Source organism: Erpetoichthys calabaricus, chromosome 13 (genome assembly GCF_900747795.2).
Source record: "Erpetoichthys calabaricus chromosome 13, fErpCal1.3, whole genome shotgun sequence".
Taxonomy (NCBI): Eukaryota; Metazoa; Chordata; class Cladistia; order Polypteriformes; family Polypteridae; genus Erpetoichthys; species Erpetoichthys calabaricus.
Window position 1 is genome coordinate 66,540,686 of NC_041406.2, and position 16,380 is coordinate 66,557,065.

General features: G+C 38.8%; 1 protein-coding gene across 7 annotated transcripts in view; it reads right to left on the reverse strand.

The window, feature by feature from the left end:
* The window catches only part of ankib1a (ankyrin repeat and IBR domain containing 1a), a 393,960-nt gene that overhangs the window by 170,003 nt on the left and 207,577 nt on the right, over positions 1-16,380 (reverse strand). For all 7 annotated transcript variants that reach the window (XM_051936157.1, XM_051936159.1, XM_051936161.1 and 4 more), the window contains one exon: positions 4,246-4,546. In XM_051936157.1, coding sequence (XP_051792117.1) covers positions 4,246-4,546 — 301 coding nt within the window. The remainder of the gene's footprint in view (positions 1-4,245; positions 4,547-16,380) is intronic.

Sequence of the window (16,380 nt, forward strand, 5' to 3'; positions counted from 1 at the left end):
TGAGGTCTTACAAGCTTTTTCCTATAATGGAAGTCAATTTGGTATACAGTAATCCCTCCTCGATCGCGGGGGTTGCGTTCCAGAGCCACCCGCGAAATAAGAAAATCCGCGAAGTAGAAACCATATGTTTATATGGTTATTTTTATATTGTCATGCTTGGGTCACAGATTTGCGCAGAAACACAGGAGGTTGTAGAGAGACAGGAACGTTATTCAAACACTGCAAACAAACATTTGTCTCTTTTTCAAAAGTTTAAACTGTGCTCCATGACAAGACAGAGATGACAGTTCAGTCTCACAATTAAAAGAATGCAAACTTATCTTCCTCTTCAAAGGAGCAAACAAATCAATAGTGCTGTTTGGCTTTTAAGTATGCGAAGCACCACGGCACAAAGCTGTTGAAGGCAGCAGCTCACACCCCCTCAGGAGCAGAGAGAGAGAGAGAGAGATAGACAGACAGAGATAAAAAAATCAATATGTGCCCTTCGTGCTTTTAAGTATGCGAAGCACCGTTCAGCATGTCGTTTCAGGAAGCAGCTGCACAAAAGATAGCAAACGTGAAGATAATCTTTCAGCATTTTTAGACGAGCGTCCTTATCGTCTAGGTGTGCGAACAGCCCCCCTGCTCACACCCCCCTACGTCAGCGCAAGAGAGAGAGAGAAAGTAAGTTGGGTAGCTTCTCAGCCATCTGCCAATAGCGTCGCTTGTATGAAATCAACTGGGCAAACCAACTGAGGAAGCATGTACCAGAAATTAAAAGACCCATTGTCCGCAGAAACCCGCGAAGCAGCGAAAAATCCGCGATATATATTTAAATATGCTTACATATAAAATCCGCGATGGAGTGAAGCCGCGAAAGGCGAAGCGCGATATAGCGAGGGATTACTGTACCATTGTTAGGATCATTTCTTGCATTTCTAGGGGCATTTCTAGGGGTGCCACGCCTCTGTGGTTATGACCTTGAATTAATTAGCAAACAGGATAAAAGGTCAGCCTTGTGCTCTGAGCCTTATCCAATCTGCATATAAAACCTTCTTAAAATGTTTGTATTCTCTTGTTATTATGTTTCGTGTCTTGCCTGGTTTTCAACTTATTGCCTGTTTACTGACTGTGATTTTTGCCTCTTGCCCGGGTTTTAGTCGCTTCATTTATTTTTATTTTTGTTTGTTTTACCTTTTTCACACCTCTCCCGATTTAACCCAAGAAACTAATTATCTGTTTTCCTGCTGAGTCAGGACACAGGGTGGATCCTTCTGTATTCAGCACGATGTATCAGTTTAAACATTTTAATCTAGACAGTTTGCAGAATTCTTCAGTAAGATTTAGCATGTCACCCATATGAAATACATACATTTTAAGAAATAAGTTGGCTATGCAACTCATCTTTGTTAAATGAAAACTGGAATATACTGTAGATTTGCAAACTCATTTAGAAGAATGTATTATTTAACAATGAAAGTCATTTAAAAAGCATAATTTTAAAAAGTTATTTAAATCAAGGTAAATAAATTTCACTGACTGATTATTTTTTGTCTGCTTTAGTTCTTATCAGACACCATGAGTCATGGGACTAAGTTAAGTGACGCTTTACTGAAGCTTAAATTAAGCGTTTACACTGACAGTAATATACCTCTATTAACAATATGTTCACCTTCCTTTTCTCTTTTTTATTACTCTTCTTATGAAATATATGCTTGACTAAAACAAGCTTTTATAGTTTATTATATGGTCATTGTTATTTGGCTACTGTATTTACGAGTCTGCTGCTATTATGGTATTAATCCTCTTCTTGGGTCCCAGTATGAGACAGAATTTCTTATTTCTCAGATTGAAAAGTTTAAGAAGCTCTGCTGTAGTATAATGTTGCTGTGGACGAATTCATGTCCAGGAAAAGTCAGAATTAAGTCTTCTGCTGCAAAATCACACAGAAACACTACAGTGTTTCACTCAGTTATGTACAGAAAGAATCTTTCAGACTGGCTAAACTGACAACATTAGTCATCTTTTCAAACGCTTACATCAGGGTTGTCTCATCCCTTAAATATTTTCCAAATTTTTGACCCCACACTTGGTCATATCTTCAAACTGACACATAAAACAGTCTGTGTAGCTGAGGAAGCCTTTCTCAGTTCACCCAAGATGCATTAATTTGGCTGTCATTCTTGTTTAATGTTAAGACACTTTTGCAGTATACACTTGCAATTTTTACTTTAAACGGCCAATAACAGATTGACAGCTGTACAATAAGCTGCAGCTTCTGCAAAACTGTAGAATGGCATGCACAGAAATTTTCACGTGGGAAAACAGTTCCCATACACCCCAGGCACCTTGTCATTCAAGCAATGTCTGACAGATTCTGTTACGATTAAGGATTTGCACGTATTATTAGTGTAAACATGCAGTTTCTCCCAAGATAAATTCCATCTGAAAATCTACCAGCATAGAGTACTATGAAAAAAAACTGCTATGAATACAGACTACCAAAAAAAATTGAAATTCATGATGTTTGAGGTCTTAATAGTATAAAAACCATGTCTTGCACTGCAGCATAGCAAGTTATACCAAATCTATGATTCAAAAGCTTCAGCATGAAAAATCAAAGAGAACTGGAAAACTCATTACAAGACTGCATCCACTGCAGCCTTTAGTGGTGTGGACAGGCAGATCAGCACAAGCATTCTTTATTCAACTTTAAAAGGCAAAAATAACAGTAAGTGGCCACTTTATTCAGTATACCTGCAAGATAATGCAAATATGTTTCTTCTTCAAATGGCCACTCATACAGCTATAACTCAGTATTTACACAGCATAGAAACAAGGCCATGAAAAATACATGGGACATGAGATTGGACTGTGGCCTCCATGCCTGTATCAGCACCTCAAAAACAGCAGCCCTCTTAGGAATTTCAAAGACTACATTCTCTAGAAAGTAAAGAAAAAGGTTCAAACAAACTATTCAGTAAATGGCACTTCTGTAAATAAAAACATGTCATTAATGAGAGTGGTCAGATCAGAATAGACATACTTGTCCAAATTAAAAGAAAGCCTATAAGCACTCATATAATGCAGTAGTTCTTTACAACAGTGTTGTGCAGAAGTCCTTCAACAGCAGAAGTACCACACCTGTCAGCTAAGAACAGGACGGCATATGATTATCATAGCAGCAGGAGTAGCGCCTGGAAAAATGCTGTCAATGTCAGAATGATGGCGAGATCAAAACTTCATATCATCCTGCCTTCAGTCAGAGGTTCAAGTGTAACATGAGAAAAATGATTCCTTACCACACATTTGTCCTTTTTTATAACCAATAAACGATCACTAGAATGCCACAAAAAACCACATCCACAACCAATCACATACATCCATGATCGCAGTCTTGCCTTTTTTCCAGTAGAATAATGCAAAGTCACAAAGCATGCTGGTTTCATGAACTTGAATTCAGTTTACCCTGCACAATCCCTTCATGTGAATGCAACATCTCAGTGTTTCTCAACCTTTTTGATATTGTGATCTACCATAATAAAGGGGTGCTGGCAGCAGGTTTTCTCCTGACTGAACATTGAGCGCAACTAGAGCAGGGCTTCTTAGTGAATCGAGCACAATCATCAGAGCAAAACTGATTGACCACAACCCACTACCATTATAAACAATACCAACTTGTGACCCACTACCAAGAGCTTGCGACCCTGTGTTTGTGAAGCACTACAATAGTGCACCTTTGGGGTGAAGGTAACACAAGATTTGCAGCATGAACCAAAATCTTTAATAATTGCTTCCAGCACTGTATAGAATGAATGCCTAGAATGATACTGGTTGTTCTGGGCAAATAGGGAGTCCCACCCCACAGTAGAGAGGTTTACCTAATAAGATGGCCAACAAGTGTATAAGGTTAGCTGTGAAGAAAACCAACAGCATTTGCCATTATGAAGGACTACTTGCAGAAGCACGGATGCCAAAGACAGAATCAAAAGTATACAGCTGAAAGTACTTACTGTAAGGGAAAGTGTTTACTTATGGCTCAAAAATATCCCCACATTTGCTAGAATTTTCACTAACATGGGCACATTTAGACATGTGATGACCAAGGGCTTTGGACAATCTGAAGAATTTTACTGGCAAATGTAAGTTGGCTTACCAGCAAAATAAAAAACAGCAGCACAAATAACATTCTTACGGTTCTGTATGAGTGTCTTTAGGCGCCTTTATTAATGAGCAATGAGGTCAAGTAATAACTTGTTCGATTACCTCCACGCAAGTTTTCATCCCTGAGGCAGCAGCGTAGTGCAAACACGTGCTTTTCTTGTTGTCAACTGCATTGACGTCTGCTCGTTCGTACTCTCCCTGGTCCAGCTTTGCCCCAGTCCACTTGAGGGTCATCTGCAGACAGTCTGCTCTTTTCTGCTCATCCTCATATGGTCGGGAAATCCTTGGGTGCAGTGCCCCCTCTGGTAGCATGATTTGCGGTCCCATGCAAATCAGGTGCATTGATGTTTCGTTGTGGATATTGCGCTTGTTTGGGTTGCCATCCTTAATGTAGAGGAAAGCTCTGTTTTGAGAGAAAGAAAAAATAATAATGGCTTAGTATTGCTAAGAACATTGCACTTGGTGAGGTGCCCCTCAAAAGTATAGTGATACAAGATTGATTTTTACTTAACTTTTCAAACCTTTTCTTTAGTTATAATTAGGTTAATAATATAAAATAGGTAAGGTAAGAAATAAAATGAGTACATTTAATGAAATAATGTGACATAAAAGAACATTGATCATTCATGCTTGCATCATGTCTGGCATTTGGCATTACCTGCTGAAATGTATTCTAAGACAGTTGAATTCAATGACAATTACTTTTAAATATTGTTTCTTTGCATCAAGCATGGAGAATGACAAATTTGTCAGAATAAAATGAACTTTCAGCAAATAATACATAAATATAAATAATAACACACTTATTACAGAAATTGCAAAGACTTTACTCCAACAATTCTCCAATTCATTAACAATATTATCCCAGGCAATACCTTTCAGCTGCAATATCACTTGTATTTAAGTCAATGGTATAAATAAATAGGAAGAGCATTCATGACACAAAAAAATAATAATTATGTACTAGCCTACTAAACATAAAGTGGGACTAAAATAGTCCTTCTCCTGTTTGATCTAATAATAATAAATCAGAGTCTTCAAGGCTGGAAGCACATTCATGTTTGGTTTCCTCCTTGAGCTGGGTTATGCTACAGTGAGGCCCTCACCCTGCACTGGAATAGGTGGATTCATAGGTGGATTCAACATACATTTATGACCCATGTACTGCCTACTCCTTTATGAGATGTCTGTGCTATAGCACTGCCTATCCAATCCAGTTATTTTGAAACTACAGTAAAACCTCAATTATCTGTCACTCAATTAGCCATCATTGCACACGCCAGCGTCTACCTATTACTACTGTCGTGCGGTACACTGCTGTGCTGTGCACATTGGAACAACTCTCCCTTTTGCTGGCACATTGTGTTTTTCTCCAGTACTATGTGTCACACCACATTTTGTAATCACTGTGTCATTTATGTACCTTCAGTTTTAATAGTGTTTCGTAGCTTTTCTCTTTTGTTATAATTAAACTACTGTGCATTGTTATGGCCAATAAACGTATGTGTGTGGTGTTGGAATTGTCACAAATATTCAAAATGTTAAACGTTTATAAAACAGCGGAAGTGCTTGCAGTATTGCCTCATTTACGGAGTAGGGAGAACAGTATTAAACGATATAAAGTGTGACGCTAACAAAATTGAAAAACGTGTCAAAAATGTAAACCACTGATGGTAATGTTATTCTGTATTAATATTAATGTTCTTCTGCACTGCAATTTTCTTTTAAAATTCTGTTATGTTTTGTTAATATATTGTGACATGCAGGCAGCTTGTGATGTACTGTGTGGGAGCAGAAAGGGTGAAATGAATGCTGTGATGGATTGGGTGAAGGGCTTCTCTTCTGTGAGATGAGTGACAGGACAAATTAGGAGAAGAAGAAAGATGTGGTGGAAAGAAGTTTTGAGTAGGGAGTCAGGAGACAATAAGCAGGAGTGTTTGGGTATAGTGAACAAAAGAACATAGGTAGCAGGAGATAAACTGATTGGTAAGAAAAACTTTCTTTTATTGTTTTAGAAGTGTGTTCCGTAACCCAGATAAAGGAGTATAAAACGGGGCACCGTTTGTTATGGAACAAAGTAAAATGAAGAAGACTCCAGTAGAAGAAGTTGTATTTACTTATTACAATGGTAGTTACAATATAATATGAATTAATTAATTTTGTTAATACTATATTTTATATTTTTAATATACGGGGGACATTCAAAAAGTTTCCACAATTTTTTTTAACTCTATTTATTAAGGATTTCAAAAACAAATTACATCACTTTTCTACATAGTCACTTTTGTTTGCGATGCAATTTTTCCAGTGTCGTACCATCTTTTTAATACCCAATTACTACTCCTCCCGCCTTCACCGTTTCCAGCGAAAATATAAAAGTGCGGAAACTTTTTGAACGTCCCTTGTAGTTTTGTAAATAAATATGACTATTTGCTGAACTAATCTACCGTCTATCATTTTTAAAGTAGCTGTTTTGTTATCCGTCTTTTTGCTTGTCCGTCATGGCCTCAGTCCCGACCCCTGACGAATAATCAAAGTTTTACTGTAGTTGAAAACCACGCGGCATCATTGCTACTTTACTCTGCCACAATCATATATTTTTTCTTCTCCTTTTGAACATGTTTCATATATTCTAGATGAGACTTCAAAATTATTTAACTAAATGTGACATTGGTCCAAGGTGGAACTTGGTTTTGCAGAATCTTAATCACAGAATAATATTAATAAAAAACATCAATAAATTATAGTGAATAAATATTTTAAAAGTATTCAAGATGCACTAGTTGAGATGTTACGGTTTGTTTTGCTCACTGCTGCTATCATGATTGTAACTGTGTTATTCATGTAGTTTGCAGTTTTATCTTTATTTTGTCTGATAGCTTATACTTTTATTTTATTGTTATATTACAACACTGTCTCATTTTCCTAACAGGAATGACTGTTTTACACGTGATTCCAAGATGTGATTGTCCATTGCCATGCCATGTCATGCTTCCCAGTCACGTCACTGGTGCCGCATGCAATCTAGTGTCCAAGTTTGTGTTTGCGTATGTTTTAAAACCTTTCATAGAACTCCTTCTCTTTAGTTTTGGTTAAAATGATTTTTTTGACTAGGTTCTGTGTAAGATTTGTGTAATGGTCATTGTTACATGATCGCTCATTTCTTGGTTTTGACCACTGGTGGTTCTCTGGTTAAAGATTTAATCTCCTGGGGCCTCATGTGCAGGGAGATTCACTTGAAAGAGGCCCTTAATATTCAGTTGTAACTCCCATTAGGATGAAGCAATCTAAACCAAAAAAATATGCTATATACCTTGACGAATGTGCAATCAATTGCATTACATACGATGCTGGAAGTGGTTTTCTGCCAGACACATTTTGACGTGGCGCTCCAAGTTCCTGAACGCATTGGCAAGCGTCTCGGGGGGAATAGCAGCGATTTCACATTGAACGTTGTTTCGTTCAGATTGCTTCGTCCTAGCCACAGTTATTACAGAATATTCGGGGTCTCGGTTTCGATTGTATCTCCCTGTATAACGCAGTGCGTATAATTCACACTAAAACATGGCGGACAGACAAAAACAGAAATGTTTGTACACACAAAAAATTCAGATGCCAACTTCCACGTTCTTCCGCTACATAAATCCCAGTCAGCATGAAATGTAAAGCACGTCCATGTGCTTGCCGCCCCACCCGACTCCTTCCTGAATTATGCCTCTTTGAATACACAAATCAATATAAATAGCCTCTTAAGATCAGAAAAGACAATGGCAAAAGCACAGGGAAAAAAGAAGAATTTCAGCAAATACCAACTGGAGGCAAGGAAAAACTTACTATTTCTTGGTTTAAGAAGTGGTATAAACAACAAAAGAAAGCTGATCAAGTGACATAGAGTAGGAGAGAAACTCGAAAGTTCAGAAAGTGCCCGAAACAAAAAGAAGTGCTTAGATATCAAAGTCGCCATGAAAAGGCAAGTCGCAGCCCACTGTCTTGAGCGTCATATGGAAGTGTATTAGGGTACAAAGAAAAAGAAAAAAAAAACAACAGGGACACAGTTGAGAAAAAGGTCAAAATTTCCACTTTAATCACATAGTTTGTCATTAAAGTAGAACGTCATAAACTTCATGTTAAAATCGTTTAATTTACTAGTTTCTCAAATCCCATCATAACTAAAGTAGCGCATTAAATGCTTCATATTCTATGTGTTCTTCTACGTACTCTATGTACGTGAATTACTACGTGCTTTTTAAATGGGCTTTCTCTCACCACTGACAGGACACACAATACATTACATTAATGATATTAAAGCTTTGTGAACAATTTAAATACAAAGATGTATACTTGATATCATCTTCATGATGATAGGAATTAAAGCATGTATTAAACATGGGGGCATGACGATGCAGTGGTAGCGACAAGCTGGCGCCCCATTCAGGGATCATTTCTGCTTTCCGCAAGATGCTTGCTGTGCCATGCACAACCCTTGATAAAATAATTTATTGCAGCAGTACTGTCTTTTTCAAAAGTACTAACCCCCTTTTCTTTCTCCAAGTAACCAACCACCACACATTCAGCTCTTTAATAAATGTCAAGCCATCTGTAAGCTTAGAACACAGATTCTTCAAAACTTTTAAGTAACATTGAAATATCTTTGTGTTTAATTATTCTATCCATCTATCCATCCAGGGTCACGCCAGTCCCAGTAAGCATACACCACAAGGCAGGAAGAATCTCTGACCGGGGCGCCAGTTCATCACTACCTCTGTCCACACGCTTGATTAACAGTATACATTATTTAAATTAAGTTAAAAATGTATCTGTATTACATAATATATATACTTTACTGCATTTCATCTTAAAAATGATATCAAGAGCTCCAAGAAGATAGCGCCTAGAAATCTAAATCGACTTAGAAGCCAGTCGTCATCATCTGTAAATACGCACTCTCTTCTATTGAATTGAATTCCTTTATTGTTATTGTATGGTACAATGAGATTCAATATGCAAATCATCCATAAACTTATTTTCCTATAAAATGGCAAAATAACACCAACAATAACAATACTAATAATTATAATACAACAAAAAACAATGAAAAATGTACAATATGAAAGCATAAGTGGCTCAAGTTGTGCAATATTATAACTGTAGTGCAAGTTTACAGTGCGGTAACTTTACTTATAAATACAAACAATTCTACCGGGGAGTACTTGATGGACTGATTGGAGTGCGTTTATAGCTCTTGGGATGAAACTGTTTCTGAACCACAAGGTCCCTACAGAAAAGCCTCTGAAGCGTTTGCCGAATTGGAGAAGTTCAAATAGCCCATGGCTGAGGCAGTGTGTGCTAGTAGCTGTATCCCAATAATTCTCTCGTCTCCTGACACAATTTGCAATAGAGCTTTCCAATCAGCTGCTGTATAGCTGTGATTCCACAATCAGATACAATGGGTTAAAATACTCAGACGGGTGCACTGAGAGTAATAATGCTAAAGTAGCTATGGTATTTGGAGTAGTGTGGCCATTCCGTGCACCATTATATGGTTACAGGAAGATTACAAACAGATGCCTTAAACTAAAAAACAATATGTGGTTAATTTCAGTGCATTTGATAAAGCCGCGTCAGGGATGTGAATCTAAAAAATAAAGGGAAACCACACAGGAACAGTAGCATTGCTTTGACGCTGGGTGCCACCAGTTTGCAAAACCAAGCCGAAAACTTGCGTATGTAATGGTTTGAGCTGGCGTGAGAATGGCTTTACGCCAAGTTTAGGTTTTATACATTGCAATGTGAGCGTGGAAACAGCCATACGCAATGTTTGTGTGCATACATACTGTTTATATGTAAGGTCCCCAGTCTCTTAATTTTCTTTTGTGCTTGCGGCCTATCAATAATATCTATAGCAAAACAGCTAATGCTTGCCATTTTTTGCACAGCAAACTACAATGGCATGTGTGATATGGACTATTGACCACCTTGAAATGATCACAAACTTTAATTTGTCAGTGAGATTTTCAAATGTGATTTTAATACAACAAAGCAGCTTCTGTAGTCATGCCGAGTGATATAATGGGCTTTTTCTAAGCAATATTGCAAACTGTATAGAGTCTTAGCTACAGAGATAACGCAGAGAAGAAAGAAATGCAGCAGTCTAATTAAGAGAAAATAAAGCCCCGGCATAGATGTTCTGCCTTTCATATGCAGAGGGAAGGATCATCCACTGAAATGCTCAATGACAGAACCTGCTTTTAACAGTGTTATCACACATAGCTGAGAAAGACCACTGGCAGGGAAGACTTAATCTCAGAATAAGGTGGATGCTGTGAGAAGAATACAAAGGTAAAAATGGATTGAACAATATCATAAGTATAAGTATAATGTCTGAACAACAGATTTCATGCTTCATATAGGTTACATAGCATATTAACTGAGAAGACAATTTCATGCACATGATTTTATAGCCTAGGAAACAGCCAACACTTGTTCTTCACTCACGCGATGTGGGAGTTTTTGTAGTTATCATTTGTGATGTCACACTTTCTCACTTCATTCTATTCACATCCATTTCTCACATTTGTGGGAGAAACACAAGGTCACTGTTCAGTTGCTGCTTGATCTGCACTAAAATAAATTCAATAATGGATCTTTTTTTTATGACAATAAAATGCAAACATGAAACCACCAAATAACATTTTTGTCTTTTATGTTTTTAATTTGTACTAAGGAATATATAGACTACTGGTCCTAAAATAAAAGGGAAGTGAAAATGTATGCACCATGTGTTCAATTAAGGCTCCCAGTGATACAAAAGATAAGGAGCTGTTGGTTCCTCTTATGTGTTTTAAACAGTTTCTTACTTCAATTCCTGTCAAAGTTGTAATGTCTTTTGATGGTTGTGGTGGTTGATATAGAGGAAGCCGAACATTTCCATTCTGGACACATATTCTTTTGTTTTCAGTATTAAAAAATACCACCCCACAGTCAGCACATCACTAATTTAATGTTTGTTTGTTTGTAAGTAATGCTCTTCAGCCAAACACTGATGTAAAGATTGATGCAAGGACGTAAATGCAATGTTTGCACATGAGCAGAAGTTGTAACTATTTGACGATCACCTTGTTTGACAGTATGCATTTCTCTATCATTGTTGTTCTTGCACTCAGTATGATAGGATATCTATGGCATGTCGATAAGCTGTAGAATTAGTCGGCTGCTCAACGATTCTATATTTAGGCTTACCTCTCGTCATTCTTTGACACTGAACTGCCTCTTGAGTTTGGCTTGATGCTTAGGAGATGTCGGCGCTGAAGATCTTTTTCATGCAATCACAGGGTGCAGCACTGTATTTTGCGATCAGAATGATCACTTTGGTGTGAAGACAGGAGCACAGGTCAGTTTGCACATGTATTTGTCTGTCTTTGTGGTGTATGCATTCTGCATCCCGTAATTGGGACTCATGAGAGGGCACTGCTGTGCTTCTTCTCCTTCCTATGAGTGGCCTCAGCAATGTACTTCATGCTCAGCAGATGTCATTGCTGTTCTTTTCCTATTTGCCAAGTCATGAACTTGAGCAGTTTTCCGTAAGGAAGATGCAGGCTCCTTTAACTCTGCGAAGGTTGCTGCTAATCAATTTTTTTTTGCTCCTCCAGTGCATATCTCATCATAAGCTTTCGACAGACACAACTCTTAGCATTTAATACATTCAGGTAGATTAGTGTAATGTTAAAACTCTGCAACTTTAGGTAACAAAGTTACCTCTGACGTCCACCACTTGGAAGGGAACTGCCGTAGAATTTTACATTGAAAAAAAATAACATTTACAATATTACATAAATGGAACATTACAACATAAGACACAGTGATCATTGAAACAGACTGTGAGGCCTCAATCAGTTATCTCTAATGTCAAAGGGCACTCCTGACATGTACATATGTTTAACTGTAGTCTACAAGCAGCCACAAAACTTCACACTGATTGATAAATGAATGGCACACACATACTGTACTCATATACTGTTCTAGTCATCAGTTTTAAACTGAATGTTTCTATAAAGAGGCATGTTGTGTAATTTGTGTGATCCAGACCAGGATCAGACAGTACAAGAAATGGGGTGAAAATCTTGAGATGTAAATTGTATGATGTAGATTTAAATCCCAACTGATGATGAATCCATATGATAAAGACAGAAATATTTTTGATCATTTGACTATTATACTCTAATTTTAGCAGGGAGGATGATGAAGACAGATTGTAAGAAAGAATTAATGTACGTGAAATCTGAAGTTCAAATATAGGCAATCTTAATGCAGCAGCAACCCAGTGTGACACAGAGTTCTTAAGAGATGCTGCCACAAACACAAGTCAAGTTGTCAAATACAGTGCATCCGGAAAGTATTCACAGCGCATCACTTTTTCCACATTTTGTTATGTTACAGCCTTATTCCAAAATGGATTAAATTCATTTTTTTCATAACTACATAAGTATTCACAGCCTTTGCTCAATACTTTGTCGATGCGCCTTTGGCAGTAATTACAGCCTCAAGTCTTTTTGAATATGATGACACAAGCTTGGCACACCTATCCTTGGCCAGTTTCACCCATTCCTCTTTGCAGCACCTCTCAAGCTCCGTCAGGTTGGATGGGAAGCGTCGGTGCACAGCCATTTTAAGATCTCTCCAGAGATGTTCAATCAGATTCAAGTCTGGGCTCTGGCTGGGCCACTCAAGGACATTCACAGAGTTGTCCTGAAGCCACTCCTTTGATATCTTGGCTCTGTGCTTAGGGTCGTTGTCCTGCTGAAAGATGAACCGTCACCCCAGTCTGAGGTCAAGAGTGCCCTGGAGCAGGTTTTCATCCAGGATGTCTCTGTACATTGCTGCAGTCATCTTTCCCTTTATTCTGACTAGTCTCCCAGTTCCTGCCGCTGAAAAACATCCCCACAGCATGATGCTGCCATCACCATGCTTCACTGTAGGGATGGTATTGGCCTGGTGATGAGCGGTGCCTGGTTTCCTCCAAACGTGACGCCTGGCATTCACACCAAAGAGTTCAATCTTTGTCTCATCAGACCAGAGAATTTTCTTTCTCATGGTCTGAGAGTCCTTCAGGTGCCTTTTGGCAAACTCAAGGCGGAATGCCATGTGCCTTTTACTAAGGAGTGGCTTCCGTCTGGCCACTCTACCATACAGGCCTGATTGGTGGATTTCTGCAGAGATGGTTGTCCCTCTGGAAGGTTCTCCTCTCTCCACTGAGGACCTCTGGAGCTCTGACAGAGTGACCATCGGGTTCTTGGTCACCTCCCTGACTAAGGCCCTTCACTCCCGATCGCTCGGTTTAGATGGCCGGCCAGCTCTAGGAAGAGTCCTGGTGGTTTCGAACTTCTTCCACTTATGGATGATGGAGGCCACTGTGCTCATTGGGACCTTCAAAGCAGCAGAAATTTTTCTGTAACCTTCCCCAGATTTGTGCCTCGAGGCAATCCTGTCTCGGAGGTCTACAGACAATTCCTTTGACTTCATGCTTGGTTTGTGCTCTGACATGAACTGTCAACTGTGGGACCTTATATAGACAGGTGTGTGTCTTTCCAAATCATGTCCAATCAACTGAATTTACCACAGGTGGACTCCAATTAAGCTGCAGAAACATCTCAAGGATGATCAGGGGAAACAGGATGCACCTGAGCTGAATTTTGAGCTTCATGGCAAAGGCTGTGAATACTTATGTACATATGTTTTCTCAGTTTTTTTATTTTTAATAAATTTGCAAAAACCTCAAGTAAACTTTTTTCACGTTGTCATTATGGGGTGTTGTGTGTAGAATTCTGAGGAAAAAAATGAATTTAATCCATTTTGGAATAAGGCTGTAACATAATAAAATGCGGAAAAAGTGATGTGCTGTGAATACTTTCCGGATGCACTGTATGACGCGTGATCTTTGTTACTATTGTCAGCAACAACATTTTGACAGACAAAATGCTAGAAAAAAAGTAATATGTTAAAAAAAAAAAACTTTCATGAACCAGGAATTCCAAACTACCTGGTTTACCATTCAGATCCCAAGAGAAGTGCAAGCTGGGTTAACCAAATAGAGTAACCCCCCCATGGAATGTAAATGCAAAGGACTGATTGGGGTGTTTTGTGGCTTGTACCCGAGTGCTACCAAGAGATGCTCTGGCCCATGACCATTAAATACATCAAACAGGTTTGAGAATGCTCTGCTATTAATGTTGTGAATAGGTAGTATGAGGCCTCACAGACATAGCAAAACAGTGTGAGGCCTCCAAAAGACTCACAAAGCAAGCCAGGACCTTTACTGGCCTGTCCTCATATAGACTCATCCTTAAGAATCCAGCTTCCAACCTCTACTTGCAGGCTTTGGCCTAAGCATGCCTAAAATGGTGAAATGACTTTTAAAGTTCAATAAAAGTCATAAAATTGATCAAAAAGGCCTTACAAGGAAGAGAAAAAACATAAAAACTCTGGCTTGTAGTGACACCCTAAACATGAATATTTATAAATGGAGATTCATTTACAGTAAATAAATGAAAGAACAAAAAATAGCAAACAGGATTTACCAACAGGCTATATGAGGAGAAGAAGTCCCACAAATTTCTTATCCTCAAAGCAAAATTCAAAATACAAAGCAAAAAAGAATCTAGTAACCAGAAAATACAAAAAGCAATACTCAATATAAACTCCTAGCACTCTCTATGATCCACATCTGGGATTCCCTCTGTGACCTAAATATAAAGTTAAAGGAAGAACCAGCAGCAGTGTGACCGTGCCTCTTGGGGCTCCACACATAAAGCACAAGGAATTAACAAACATTTAAAGACAAGAAATAAATGAAAAGCAAACCTCACAAATTACATAAAGACAAAAAAATAATAATTCAAAATTGATTAACAAAACAACAATAAAACTGAAAAAATACATACATAATGGCTGAAAAATAACACCATTTATGTGTTTGCAATGCACATTTGAGCATATGGGAGCATTTTTAATTTGATTGACTTTATTCTCATAATAACTATTGGCGTCCACTATTAATGCAAAGCGGCTCCTCAATTTCATTTGTAATAACTTTTGTCTCTACTTAGGAATTTGCTCAGGGTGACAGCCTCTCTCAGCTGCTCATCCTCCCCGTGGCAGTAGTAGCTGGACTCAAACTTGGAGTCTGGGGATTACAGAGCACCTTCTCTGCCACTGTACCAAATTAGTTGTCCTTCACCTTAGCTGGATAAGCTGTCGTGGGCTGGCGACCAGCCTCCCTGTGTGAGGACATTAAATAGAGGAGCCTTCAGTGATTTCTTTTCTTAACGGTTATAGACTGTTTTCTCAACCCAGCATTTTCTGTCTGCTACAGCTTATGCTAGTTAGTCATGTGCTTCTGACATCAAGCTGTCAGATCACACGGTGCTGACTTTGGAACTGTTTACCTACTAACAGGTACACTTTGTGCTCGACTGGCACTCCATTTAGAGTTGGCTCTGGTCTTGTGACTGATGCCTCCAAAATCCCACAATTCTAAATTGGATTAATGGGGTTTTAGGAAACTGATTGAATTAATAATTCTGAAAGATAAGCTTTTACTAAATGGATTGAAATAATTATTGCAAAAGATAACTCCCAAAAAAACCCCAAAAAACTATTCACATATACAGTGTAGCAGCCAGCTGGGACATCTCTGCACTGGAAGGATCTGGGGGGAGAGAACATATTACCTCCCCCGGAGCGATAGATGGCAGCCCCCCTCGGCTGCAGTAGTGCCTCGATCTCCCACAGGGCTCCATGGGAGTTGGGAGTTTGGTGCAGCCCTGTTGGGTTCCATGGGCGCCACCAGAGGGTGCTGCAAGTACTGTTGAGCCCTGTGTGGCAGCACCTCTGCCACACCCAGAAGTGCTGCCGGATGAAGGTCGTCAAGCATCTGGAGCACTTCTGGGTGCCCTATAAACTTAGCCAGCTGCCACTACTCTGGGAGCCAGAAGGAAAGTAGATTAAGCTTACCAGGAAGAGTGGAGTTGGATTGAAAAGAAGAGAACGAAGAAGAAGAAAAGAAAGAGCTGTGTGCTGTGTAGGTGAGAAACAGAGGAGGGCGTTTCCCACAAAGAAAAAATAAAAAGGTGTGTTGAACTTGTGACCTATGTCTGTCTGTGTCAGAGTTCCCTCTGCAGGTCACAACAGTTGAGTTTAATGGTTACATTTCTTAGAAAAACAAGGGAATGAATCTGGTCT